The sequence below is a fragment of the Cavia porcellus genome, unplaced genomic scaffold, assembly GCF_034190915.1.
Source record: "Cavia porcellus strain 051 isolate PalLab524CR breed Dunkin Hartley unplaced genomic scaffold, mCavPor4.1 scaffold_18, whole genome shotgun sequence".
NCBI classification, from domain to species: Eukaryota; Metazoa; Chordata; class Mammalia; order Rodentia; family Caviidae; genus Cavia; species Cavia porcellus.
The window spans coordinates 9,109,635-9,124,549 of NW_026947501.1; the positions used below are offsets into that span (position 1 = coordinate 9,109,635).

General features: G+C 35.9%; 1 protein-coding gene across 24 annotated transcripts in view; it reads right to left on the minus strand.

Annotated features, from left to right (window-relative positions):
- The window catches only part of Asb3 (ankyrin repeat and SOCS box containing 3), a 126,463-nt gene that overhangs the window by 51,949 nt on the left and 59,599 nt on the right, over positions 1-14,915 (minus strand). For all 24 annotated transcript variants that reach the window (XM_063229356.1, XM_063229343.1, XM_063229342.1 and 21 more), the window contains 3 exons: positions 4,307-4,419; positions 3,609-3,744; positions 306-483 (listed from right to left, as the gene is read on the minus strand). In XM_063229356.1, coding sequence (XP_063085426.1) covers positions 306-483; positions 3,609-3,744; positions 4,307-4,419 — 427 coding nt within the window. The remainder of the gene's footprint in view (positions 1-305; positions 484-3,608; positions 3,745-4,306; positions 4,420-14,915) is intronic.

Sequence of the window (14,915 nt, forward strand, 5' to 3'; positions counted from 1 at the left end):
AACTAGCGGGATGGGGCAGGAGGCTAATAGTTATAACCAGAGAAATCAGAGGGAAGATTCACTATCTTGAGGAAGCTCTTGCAGGCTGCTCAACTCTAGCCACTCTTGTCTCAATATAGCAAAGCACAGTGTAAGATTAAGCAGGGCTAATGACAGCACAGGAGACAAACTAGAAACAAATCTAGTCACCCAGCAGATTGGTTAAGGAAGGAAGTACCAAAGGTTTTGCTTGGATATAAAAGATCTGGTCCAGATTTATTACTGGCTTTTAATAATAAGACCATTTTTATTGTTTTCACACTTACTTTGTATGGCCCATTTGTGCAGCTGCATGAATAGGTAACTGCCAACTGTCCTCATTACAGTAGAGATTCGGATCTGCCCCACCAGACAGCAAAAGCTCCACACATTTTGTATGACCTTCTTGAGAGGCAATGAACAAGGGAGTAGCTTTATCCAAGGCCTGACAATTGACATTTGCACCTAACAAAAGGAAGTAATTAAACACACAGTCTTGCTTGCTTTTTTAAAAAGATTAACTTTCAAAAAAGATTAATCATAAAATAGCTCCATGGTAAAACAGCTTTTCCCCATCAGTGGATGTTGTCCAATAAGCATACTTATTTTATTAAGCTAGAATCTATGAATAAAATTTTATTTTATTAAGTTAGAATCTATTCAGAAATTCCAAAAATGTTACACAATTAGAATCCTTTTGATTTATAATAAATGGGACCTTTATCTGCAGTTAGCTTCAGAAACTGTTTTTTAAATTAACATTCCACTTTAGTAGGAACCAATCCCTGGAAGACTACTGGTGGAAAAGCATCTAAATAACAGACATTTCCCTAGAAGTCTTCCTGACTTCTAGGGAAGGGGTGGAAACATATAGTTACACTGTAACATACCTTTTCCATTTCCTAATTTAACATTTCAGAGAAGACAGAAGAAAAGAAGAACAGAAAACAGAACAGATACTTAAGAGTTCCAAGTGATAAGAGATAGAGCTGGCACAAGAAAAGAGCTATTAAAAAGATCTCAACAGAAATGAGGCAGAGAAGATTGGATGGTAGGAACAGCTGTTTTGGAGAAAACAAGACATTATAATAGCTAGTGCTGATTTAGTATCATCTTGTTTTGAAGTCCCATCAAGCTTTTATTCTTCTGTCTCCACTGGTCTTAACAGGTTGTATCTTAGTGGATTTTATCATCTGTGATAATATAAGCAAAAACTTTTATAGACAAGGAGATTATACAGAAATCACTGCTCAATTTCTGATATTGGTTCTAAATACCCTGTAATACTGTCATTCTCTTGAATGGTTTTACATTGTCTTGATATGTTTGATGCTACAGTATACAAAGTTATACTCAAAGATTTCCAGGAAAGAGACACTATGGTAACTACTTTTATGTCAGGATATCTTGTGGTGAAACACTATTTTGCTTAAATGGTTATGTTTTGACCTGCGCTGTTTTGTTGTTATGCCCTCTTTTATGTCAATCTCCTTTTTTAAATTATTTACTTTTTTATTTTTATCTTTTTAATTAAGGGAAAAATAAATAAAAAATAGCAGGATACATTATAGTAACCCACTTTGATTTCCTATTAATTTGATTTGAAACCCTGTATTGCTCTCACCATCTTGTTTTGACTGATTTTCCCCTATTCTGCTTTGCTTGATAGTACCAAGTTTGAAAGTATAGGCAACAACTGTGAAGACAGTAAGATTTATTATGACATCCATTCTGGTTGACTATTATCTTCTTTTAAAGTCCTGTAATGTCTCCAATGTTTTGGTTTTATTCTTTACTGTTTTGTTCAATTTTATTATAACTGATGATATAGGCAATTCTTTTTAAGATAGCAAGAGGCAGTATGGTAACCATTGTTGATCACCTTGTATTTTGTTTTTACATTATCTATTATGTCCATCCTTTTGATTTGACTGACTCTGTTCTGTTATGTCACATTTGGTTTTACTCTCTTCAAAAAAAAAAGTACTAAGAACTGTGGGAATAATAAAACCCAAAATGTGTAATTGTCATTGTACAAAAGAAAGGAAAAGAAAGTTCTCTAAAGGATATAACTGCATATATATTTAAGTGTATAAGATAGATAACCATATTACTGAGTTTTGTTGGATCATTGAACAAAACTGTTTGCAGTCTCACTGTTTGAAAGTCCACTTTATATGCTTCAATTTTGTAACTTGAACAACTATTTCTAAGATAACAATATGTAATCTATTAACTAGTGATTTCCTACTGCTTATTCTTTCTGAAATTCTGTATAACTTGTACCTTTTCTATTTTTTCTTTTTCTCCTTAAATAAAATTTTTTTAAAAAGGGCTATTAATAACTAGATCATATGGGACTAGAAGTAATAAACTATCCTAATTCAGTTTTTTTTTCAGTGAAATGTCTGTTATGTTTTCCACGTGTAAGATGTAATAAAAGAAACATCAAAAGTCAGAAGGTCCCAGTCTAATCACTGATTGTGTTAAGAAATACTTTTTACATCCTTGCCAACGCACTTATACACTCAGGGCCAGGGATTCTTAATCTAAAAAACACGTGTTTGAACAAATGATTGTGGAGATTGCTCTCAACTCGTAAGATTTATACAATCATTATTTACACAAGACACCTTAACAAGATACTTAGTAAATGTTTGTTTCTTTTATTTCCTACTTTAACTATATGAAGATTTGCAAGGGAAAAACCCAAATAAAAAAATGTATATTCAGGTATCTGAGCTTTGTTTGTTTGTTCATTTTTTTCTATTTGGAGGGTGGTAGTGTTGTTTTGAGACAGGGTCTCGCTGTGTAGTTCAGGCTAGTCTTGAACTCATTATGTAGCCCAGGCTGTCCTTGAATGCATAATGATCCTCTACATTTGCCTCCCAAGTCCTGGGACTACAGGAGTGCATCAATACACCCAGCTATTCAGAGGTAATTTTTAAAAATTACGTAATGAAAAAAATTGCCTGACAACAAACAGGCAATATTTCTCTGTGTTATCCATATGCTTCATGAGGATAGCACTGAAAGGGCGTACGCTTCCGTTGTGAGGGCATACACTTTGTGAGAAACTGTAAAGCCCCTAATATAATAAAGTAAAAATGCCATCTTCTCTGGCAATCTCAAATGTATAATGGCTGTCACAAAAAATCTTTAGTTGGCTTACTTTGCTATCAACATAATAAAGTGTAAATTTGCTTTGAAACAGTTATCAGAGCATGATCAAAGAATTAAGATACACAACAGTCATATAATAAATTAGTTCAGCCTAAACTAGTGTTGTACCCTAGAATGTTAGAACCACTTGGATTCCTATAGCAAAAGACAGCCCAATCGTTGAACCCTGCCAATAAATCTACCTCAACTATAGATTATGTCCCTACTAAGATAAATTACTAGGTGTACACTGCACTGTTAGTATTAGACACTTAATTGTGAAGCTTATAAATCAACATGTACATACTCTTTTTATTATCTACATAAAGCCATAAATTTTACAATCTAATTTGTATTTGAGAATATTGTTTCTAGGAAGACAAAACATGATGATCTTAACAGTACAAAGGCTAATGGATTAATCTTACCTGATGAAATAAGTATGTTCAAGCTTTCTAGCTTCCCATACTGAGCAGCCAAAAACAAAGGTGTGATTCCAAAGTCATCTTGGCATTCCTTATTTGCTCCTTTTTTAAGAAGTAATTTTATGATGTCAACATTCTCCTGAAGTACAGATTTCATATTTTAAAGAAGAGGTAACAAATGAATGTATCTTATAGTCGTTTTTCTTATCCTCTTGGTTAAAGGAAACATGAAGAAAAACAGTGTATTGTTGTACTGGTTGAGAAGGAAGTACTCAAACAAATCAGATCATTCTAACTCTCTAGCTACCCTAGTAAACATAAACAGATTAAAAACTCATCTCTAGAATTATAACCCTTGTAAAATTCTGCAAAATTAAGGTACTAACCCAAGTACAAAGGCGGTATCACAGTTTCTAAACACTACTAAGTGATTTATATTTATCAATTTATATCTCACATATTCTAATGACTTAAATATACTATCAACACTAGAAAAAGTTAGGTAATCCCTATAGCCTTGTTTTCACAGCTACTGGAACAGTCAGCCTTTTCAGAACGATCACTAGCATTTAGACTATCTTTTCTGTACTGCAAACAATCATAAATCACAGGCAAGTAGGAAGCGAAAACTGTACAGAACTGTCATTTTTAAGGGTAAAACATGTAATTTACATAGAAAAAAAAATAAATTCAGAGATTACCTGGAAAGAAGCCTGGTGCAAGGAGTTCCATCCACACATAGAATGGGATCCATTAACATTTGCTCCATGTTGAAGCAACAGCCTTAACACATCTATGTGTCCATTTTCAACAGCTGCAATATAGTAAGTCAGAAAAACTGTCAGCAAAAAAAGTACGTTTGTAGGACTAGACACTTCGGTGATGTCCTCATTACTTATTCACCTTGGAATTCACAATGCTGTGATCATTCCTAAACACTTAATAAAATTGTCAGCCTAAGCCACTTATACATACCTAATCCTTTCTGTACAGATACAAAATTATTTTTATAGAGAAATCATAAGCAAGAGGCATTTATTCTCTCTGATAACAAAGGCAACATGGTTCCAGTTTGCTAAAAGGAGATAGGGCAGACAGTGAGAAGAGACACAGCTTTAAGCTGCAGAAAATCTCAAAAAGGTTGAAAGGTCTGCTATCATTACCATATGACCACAAATGACAGAAGAGTCCTGAACAAAGTGCAAGAATAATTTCTGTACATTGGATATTTTTATACCATCATAAACAATAATCAGTTAACATGATCTTATAGTCAAAAATAAAAACATAGTGAAAGAGGACTCCATGTAAATTGAAGACTGATAGTAAAAAAGTACAAATTACTTAGTTATAATAACTGAAACAAATGATTCCTAGCTTGCTGCAATAGTAGACTCTCTGAAGGAAAACTGCTTGTTTACAGATACCCAAAAAAGCTACACGCAAGCTATTCTACTGTCTTTTACATATATAACTTAAGCTATGTTTAGTCTAATACCATGCACACATAACAATAAATCTTATCTTGTAAGAATGAACATAGGTGTAATCTGACAGAACATATTAATGACTGGAATCAAAATGTAAGTGGGACTGAACTTTCCAGGATATACCTTACATAAAACTTCGCAGTGGCAATTATTTCAGGTACATTTAAAGACTGAGTCAGTAAAAACGCAGAGGAGACCCTGGGAAGATGGCACTTTGATAGGTAGCGTGGTAGAAAAACAACTCAGACACTGGACTATAATACCATGGAGAAGACCAGATAAAAGGAAAGGGATTCTCACAACCCAGGAAGAAACTGAGGAAAGAAAAGACAGAAAGAGAGAAAGAAAAAGAAAAGAAGAAAAAAACGTGGACAGACGGCTGGAGCAACACGTGCTCTCACCACAGACAGTCTCGCACTGTGCTGGGTACCTTGGAGTCTGAGGACTCACGGTCCTGCTAAAGTCATGGTCATACAGAAATCGCAGGTTGGTGAGCCCAAGACCCTTGGCGGGAGGATGCGGCACAACAGAGAGGGGAACCAGCATGGAGATCTGCACTGACCCACGGTTAGTGCTAGCAATTCGGTACCGGTAATGAGGGTGACCAGCAAGATGATAGGCTGGAGTTGGGGAAGATGGGCCTGAACCCACAACCACAGTGGTAGAAGTCCTCCCCTGCTGGTCCAAAACAGACTGGTGGGATCTGTTTGGGCTGGGTGATGCCTCTGGTCAGGTCACAGCAAGGGAAAAAAACAAGTCCCCAACCTGTGACAGGGCACACACTAATGTGATGAAGGCATTCGCTGGTTGACTGGCTCAGAGGAGAGAGGCCAACCCACACTGCCCCTGCACACACCTCACAGATCAACAGCAAACTGGAGAAGGCAGCAAACCCTTAGCCAGCATGCTTCAGAAGAACCATAAGCAATATGGAAAGGGCCTGAGACCTCCAACATACACCTGTCTGAAAGAAATCAGAAACATGACAAGAGAAACAAACAAGAAAAAGCCTACAGCCGCTGATCCAGGGAAAATAAGTCCTGGAGAGGTAAATACAAAAGAGATCGGGGGCAGCAATCATGCAATACCGGCCATAGCATCAGTGGAAATGAAGAAATACTTTTGTGACCTCATAGACAAACTTAAAACTGAAATTCTAATTCAAGTGAGGCAAGATATAAAAGAAATGCTAAGCATCTCTCAAGAAGACACAGATGGAAGAATGGAGGAGCACAGAAAATGGAGGGAAACTTTCAAAGAAGAATACAAACAGAATCTAGAATACATGAAAAAGATCCAAAGAGATTACCAGGAAATTAAAAACGCCATTGAAAGCTGGCAAAATGCCATGACAGAAACTAAAGTTAGACTTTCAGAATTTGAAGATAGATTTGCAATGTGTGATCACAAAAGAAAAGACCTCTTAAAAATAACAAGGAACCAGGAAGTAACAATACAAAGGCTAGAAGATAAAAAGAGGATCTATAACTTAAGAATAAAACACATGAGCGAAAAGCATGAGCAGGAGTAAACACAAATCAAATGCAAAGGCTATTTACAGAACTAATTAAGGAAACTTCCCAAGCATAGGAAAAGAAAATGATATCCAGATATATGAGGCATACAGAACTCCAGCCAGCTACAACCTAAAACAGATCTGCACCCAGGCATATAATAATCAAGATCCCAGAAATTCATCACACAAACAAATATTAAAAGTGGTCAGAGAAATGAAACAGATCACCTATAAAGGAAACCCCATCAAAATCACAACACACTTCTCCACACAACCCATCAAATCAAGAAGACCTCAGAGGAAAGTATTCCAAACCCTGAAAGAAAATAAACCACCAACCCAGAATGATGTACCCTGAAAAATTGTCTCTCAAAATTAATGGAAAAACAAGACATTTCCAAGACAAAGAGGAACTGTGGGAGTTCGTGACCACCAATCCAACCCTACAAAAGATATTGAATGACATTCTAGAGAGAGAAAAAAAAATACCAGGATTCTAGCAACAGTGCCAGTGAGTCTCAATGAACAGGGCAGACAGTGGAATGAAGGAGAAACGTAGACATCTAACAGCAGAAAAATAGCATAGCAGAGATGAGGTAGAGAAGATTGGCTATAATCTCTAACACAGATGGCCTTGATAGACTAACAAAATGAAACACAGGCAGAGTAGATTAAGAGACAGGGCCCATCAGATGCTCTAAATAGGAAACGTAATCAACCTGAAAGAGGATTAATGGACTGAAAGTCATCACAAAAATTCTAGAGCATATTGTTATTTTCAATAGAATTGTCTATATCATCAGGCATACTATAATGAACACAAAATGCTCTCTGTGACAGAGAACCAGAGAGAAATAGGGAAAGCTCATCCAGCAGCTACAGATAGGTTGGAAAATCATGACACTTCTGTGCAATGGAGAACTACTCAGCTTTAAGGAAGGAAAACCTTGAGGCCTTAGGAGGTCAAGGACTGTAGCTCAAAATCAAGCTCAGGACTAAAAAAGGTTCAGAACCACTTAGGTAAATAACAGGTTGTTCCCCTAATCTAAAACCTAAAGGAGTTAGTGAGACCCAAAATGTAGAAAGTACCTTGAGAAAGTGAAAGTGAAGGAACTGTCTAAAAAAGGCAGATGACATAATAGTGTATCAGGATTTAAAAGCTACCTTAGTCTTATCGCTGTTTAGTTTGATTTTATTCTGTTCCAGTCTGTCTACTCATACTAGGTTTGAGGGCACAGATATCTATTCCAAAAATAGCAAGATACACTACAGTAACTATCCTTAATTTCCTGTTAACTTAAACCGAAACCCTATATTACTTACACTGTCTTACTATGACTGATCTTATTTGAATCTGGTTTGTTAGATCGCTGTTTTGTCTTGACTGATTTTATTCAAATTTCTTATGCTTGATAGTATCAAATCTGAGAGTAGAGGCGATGACTCTGAAGATCACAAGATTTAATAAGGATACACATTTCAGTTTGACTATTAACTGCTTTTGAAGTCCTATAATGTCTCCAATGTTGTGTTTTTAATATTGCTATGTTCATTATACTATGCCTAATGATATAGACAATTCTACTGAGAGACATCAGAGTAACTATTGCAGATCACCTAGTATTGTGGTTTATAACTTTTTTGTATCTTGTTTTTCTAAGAATTTGTTTTGTTGTGTTGTTTTGTTTTTCCCTCTAATACAGAAAGGATAGGTATACGTGTAGAGATTCATGCATGCATAGAACTTCTAAATAGTTTACGAGAATTGATTACATAATGCACAATGCAATGAACAGATACTCTAAAGAAAGACACTAAGATACCCAGTCAGTGCCTCATCGATAGCGTCATGATATAAAAATCTAGCAATACTATTATTCTCTGTTCATATTAGTTTGTTTTGTTTAACTTCAACATACAAAAAGATATTGACAACTATTTTGAAGAGAATGAGAGACATTATTGACAGCCATTGTAAACTTCCCTATTGTCTGTTCTTGAAGACTTAAAATGCCTTTATTGGGGCTGGAGATTTAGCTCAGCGGCATAAGCGCCTGCCTTGCAAGCAGGCGGTCGTGAGTTTGATCCCTGGTACCGATAAAAATGAAAAAGACCAAAAAAAAGCCTGTACCATCCTGTTCTGACCCATTTAATACTATTTTTTTCAGTATGAATTCACTTTGTGTGAAGATATGGACAATTATTTGGAAGAAAACAAGAGACAATATGATAGACAGTAAAGATCTCTGGTGGTCTTGCTTTGAAATCTGTGTTTCTTAAATTATTTTCTTATGATCTGTTTTGTTCTATTCTGTTATGTTTAATTTTACACTCTTTAAAATAAAGAGCAGAATGCCAGAACAGAATTATATATGGTAGTTCTCCTTATTCACAGTTTTATTTCCTGAAGTTTCAGTTTTAATGATAGTACAAAAATTTGCATGGACGATTCCAGAAATAAACAATTCATAAATTTTTAATTGTACACTATTCTAAATGGTGTAATGAAATCTTTCACTATCCCATTCCCTTTACTCAGGTGGAGTAGAACCATCCTTTTGTCCAGTGTATCCGCATGATAAGCTACTTTCACATGAGTCACTTTAGCAGCTTGGCAATTTTATAATATTCTGTCATAATTATTGTACTTTTATTAGTTGTTAATATCATACCTTGACTAATTTATAAACTAAACTTTATCACAGGAATACATTTATGAAAATATATATAGTGTATTGTATATATATATATGCTCCATTACTGGGCATCTTGAAATATATTCCCTGCATATGAGGCAGGCTATTGTAATGCAATATAAACTAAGTGTATGTAGATAATTATAAAATATCAGCAAATAAGATTTATCATAGATTTGAGGCTATTAAATGACTTCTTTAAATTATAATACCTATAAAAGACATTCCTTGTATAAGAAGTTCTAGCTTCATGTGCGTGGAAACAGAAAAAGAAATTCAAGTGATTTTAAAAATAACATTTTTCCTCTCTCCCCTACACTTGATCCTGTTATGTTGTGCAACTGGCCTTGAGTTTGGCTCCTCCTGCCTTAGGTTTCCACATGCTGGGATTACAAGCATCCAATACCATGAACAAGTTTAAGATTTTTCTTTTAAAAATTTGTTTTTCTTGGGGTTGGGGATTTAGCTCAGCAGTATAAGCACCTGCCTTGCAAGCAAGCGGTTGTGAGTTCGATCTCCGGTACCGATAAAAAGGGGGGGTGGGGGGTAAAATATTTTTTTTCTCTCTTTTCACTTCAAGCATACAATTTTTCTACATCGTCTACTACAATAAGTGACTGGAAGTGAGAAACAAAAACTCTCAATCATAAAATTATAAAGGCACTACATATGTGGATTATGGATTACATCTGAAAAATGCTACATAGTCAAGCATGTTGGTACGTGCTTATAATTCCAACACTAGGGAGGCTGAAATGGGAGATTCACCAAACTCCAAAGGCCACTTGGGTTACATGCTAAGTTCAAATCCAATCAGATCTATACAGTGAAACTCAGTCTAAAAAAAGAATGTGCTAATACACCCAATCAGATCAGTGAGACTCAGTCTAAAAAAAACAATGTGCTAATAGAAACAAAATAATGGAAGAATACTAAACCATTAAAATCAAGAAACACTTGGGTGTGATGGTACACACATGTAATTCCAGCACGTCAGAGGCTGAAACAAGAGGATCATTAAGAGAGCAAGACCAATCTGAGATACACAGTGCATTCAAGGCCAGCTTGTACTACATAAGGAGACCTCGTCTCAGAAACAAAAATTGTAAAACAAACTGAAGGGCCTGGGGTTTAGCTAGCAGTGTAAGTGCCTACTTGGCAAACATGAAGTCATGAGTTCGATTCCCAGTACCAAAATAAGAACTTTAAGGGACCATATTCCAAGTTGAGAATGTCTTAGGGGAAATGATTTGTCCTGCCCTGTGTGCCATTTTAGAAGACTCTAGGGAAAATGGCAGATAGATAAGTAACAGGATCTACTCTGAGAGAAACAGCTAAAACTCTAGAATTTAACACATGGAAAAGACCAAATGAAAGGAGAGGGATTCTCGTGACCCAGAAAGAAACTAAGGAAAAACAAAAGAAAAGAAAAACATGGATGGAAGCCAGTCTCAGAGGGCTGCCGGTTGTGGTGAAGTCAGGGTTTGGCAAGCCCGAGGATCTCGACAGGGAGACATGTCGCAATGGAAAACAGAGCAGGCATGGAGATCTGTACCACCCCACAGTGAGTGCACGGAATTTGGACCTTTCATGGGAGGGGATGGTTGGCTGGGCAACATTTGAGTCAGGCACGACAAGCGTGAGTCCAGAACCAAAACAGCATCAGTTGGCCACTCCTGGCACAGAGCAGACTGGTGGAAACTGCATGGGCTGAGTCCTGCCCCTGTGCAAGATCCAACAGCCAGCGAAAAAGTCAGCCCAGAAACTGTCCTGAATTGGTTCCATCCCCATGACACTAACATGAAGACCCCAAGGTGGCTGAACTTGCTTGGAGGGAAGGGCCCAGCCTGCACTGCCCCCTGCTTGTACCTCAGGAGTCAACAGCGGACTGGAGAGGGCAACAATCCCTACCCAACACACATGAGAGTAATCGTAGCCGACAGAGAAAGGGCCTGGGGCCTCCACTATACACCTGTCTAGAAAAAAAACAGAAACATGAAAAGAGAAAGAAACAAAAGGAAGTCTCCAGCCTCCAAGCCAAACAATATTAGTCCAGGAGAGGTAAACACAGAAGAGACCAAGGGAAGCACACCTGCAGGATCATCTGACATAAAGAAATATCTTCATGACATTATAGGAGAACTCAAAACAAAAACAATACAATTAAAGCAAGATATAAGATTAATAACAAATGCTAAGCATCTCTCAAGAAGACACAGATAAAAGAATGGAGGAGCACAGAAAATGGAGGGAAACTTTCAAAAAAGAATACAAACAGAATCTAGAATACATGAAAAAGATCCAAAGAGATTACCAGGAAATTAAAAACGCCATTGAAAGCTGGCAAAATGCCATGACAAAAACTAAAGTTAGACTTTCAGAACTTGAAGATAGATTTGCAATGTGTGATTACAAAAGAAAAGACCTCTTAAAAATAACAAGGAACCAGGAAGTAACAATACAAAGGCTAGAAGATAAAAAGAGGATCTATAACTTACAAATAAAATACATGAGCGAGGAAGCAGGAGTAAACACAAATCAAATGCAAAGGCTACTCACAGAAATAATTAAGGGAAAACTTCCCAAGCATAGGAAAAGAAAATGATATCCAGATATATGAGGCATACAGAACTCCAGCCAGCTACAACCTAAACAGATCTACACCCAGGCATATAATAATCAAGACCTCAAAATTCATCACACAAACAAATATTAAAAGTGGTCAGAGAAATGAAACAGATCACCTATAAAGGAAACCCCATCAAAATCACAACACACTTCTCCACACAACCCATCAAATCAAGAAGACCTCAGAGGAAAGTATTCCAAACCCTGAAAGAAAATAAACCACCAACCCAGAATGATGTACCCTGAAAAATTGTCTCTCAAAATTAATGGAAAAACAAGACATTTCCAAGACAAAGAGGAACTGTGGGAGTTCGTGACCACCAATCCAACCCTACAAAAGATACTGAAGGACATTCTAGAGAGAGAAAAAAACAGTGCCAGTGAGTCTCAATGAACAGGGCAGACAGTGGAATGAAGGAGAAAAGTAGACAACTAACAGCAGAAAAAATAGCAGAGCAGAGATGAGGCAGAAAAGGTTGGCTATAATCACTAACATAGATGGCCTTGATATACTAACAAAAAGAAACACAAGCAGAGTAGATCAGGAGATAGGGTCCATCGAAATGCTCTGAATAAGAAATATAATCAACCTGAAAGACGGTTTATGTACTGAAAGTCAAAGATGAGAAAATGATGCCCTTTTGACAGGAACCAGAAAAAAGTGGGTGTAGCTTTGCTCATCAGCTGCAAAGAAGTTGAAAAGACATGACACTTTCATGAAGTGGAGACCTACTCAGCTCTAAGAAAGGAAAACTTCGAGGCTTTTGTAGGTAAAGGAATACAATTTAACATCAAGCTCAAGGGTCAAAAGGTTCACAACCACTTAGGTAAATAGCAGGTTGCCCCCCTAATCTAAAAACTAAAAGAGTCAGTGGAACCCAAAATGTACGAAGCACCCTGAGAAAGTGAAAGAGGAGGAATTGTCTGAAAAAGGAAGGCAGAGGACACTGCTAATATTGTATCATGATTTAAAACGCACACTGTTCTCATCACTCTGTTTAGTTTAGTTATATTCTGTTCCAGTCTGTCTACTTGCAGTCAGTAGATCTGAGGGCACAGATACCTATTCCAAAAATAGCAGGATATACTATGGTAAGCACCTTTAATTTCCTATTAACTTAATCTGAAGCCCTGCATTACTTACACTATTTTATTATGATTAATCTTATTTGAATTTGGTTTGTTAGATCGCTGTCTTATCTCGACTGATTTTATTCGAATCTGTTATGTTTGATAGTATCAAGTGAGTATAGGCAACTTCTCTAAAACAAGATTCACTAGCATACCCATTCCAGTTTGATTATTAACTGCTTTTGATGTCCTATCATGTCTCCAATGCTTTGTTTTTATTGACATTGTTCTGCACTGCTATGTTCAATTTTACTATGCCTGATAATATAGACAATTCTATTTAAGGTAACAATAGACATCATAGTAACCACTGTAGATCACTTTGTATTGTGGTTTTAATCAAGTACTATGTCCATCCTTTTGTTTTGAATGACCTCATTTTGTTTTCTTTCTCATTTGGTTTTATTCTTTTCAAAATAAAAACAATGTACATTATTAGTGACTATACATTAATATGCCACTGATAATTCTATGAATTTTACATACTATATTTATACCAAAGTTTACTTCTTCCATAAGGACTCTAGAAAGTTTAATGAAAAATTCTCACTGGGTGTGGTAGTATATACCTGTAATCCCAGTACAGAGGAGGATCTCTGTGACTTTGAAGCCAGCTTGAACTACATGTGAGTTTAATACCAACCTGAACTACATAGTGAGATCCTGTCTTTAAAAAAATATAATAATAATAATAATTCCCAAATAGCAAACAAATTAAAGTGAACATACTATAGAGATACTTGTGTATCCTATTTATTGTGGCACAACGTAGGATGATCAAGATACAGGATCTTCCTAGGTACCCGTTAACAAACAAAAGGATAAAGCAAATGTGTCATATATACACTACTGAGTATTATTCCATCATAAGAAGGAATGAAATTCTGTCATTTCCAGGAAAATATTTAGAACTGGTGATCATCACATTATGTAAAATAAGCCCAACTCAGAAAGACAAGCAGCCCGTGTTTTCTCTAATACATGCAACGGGGAAGTTGGTGGGGTAGTGACAAAAGGTTAAAGAGGAACTATACAGGAAGAAAAGGACAAGAAGTAAGCTGTAAGGAAACACAAATAAGGGATGGATAGGATTAAAATATATTATATACACTTATGAAAATGCCACAAAAATTATTATGTATCCATATATACATTCTCTTATATGAATGGAAAAAATTCTATCACAGCAGTTACAGAAACGTAACCAATGATTGTAATAACATCAGTCTGACATTACTTACTTCTAAATGAATATTCAAGAATTTTTATCAAGAAAATTTTTTAGTTACTTTTATATCACTGATATAATTTGGAATGCAGTCATATAAAAGGAAGAAAATCTGTTTCCTATTTCTTGCACCATTATCAGTGATTTCTGGCAAAAACCCTTCTATATCCAGACCCTGAATTGAAGATTACTAGGTTGATGATGTATGAAACAGAATGAAGTCTGTTTTCCGAGTCAGTCTGACTTTGAAAAAATAAAGTAAAATTTTTTATTATTAAATACTGCATTAAAAAACTTCTCACTTTTAATGTAAGTACATTAACACAGCTGATTTCTGCATCTTTACTTGAAAACACTTCCCAACTGAAAAATAAAACCTACACATGAGCAGAAAATAATATCTATTCAGAGCTCTCAATTATTTTAAAATAAAATACATTTAATTGTTAATGAGTAAAAAATAGTGGTTTAGAAAGTATATTTAGAACTTACACTTACTACCAAAGTCTCCCTTTGGAGGAGATGCATTAACTGTGCCTTCAAAGTGGAAAAGATTATGCAAACTGGGCCTAACAATATAAGTACAAAAATGAAGCTTTATTTTCTACAGTTTCAAGTACA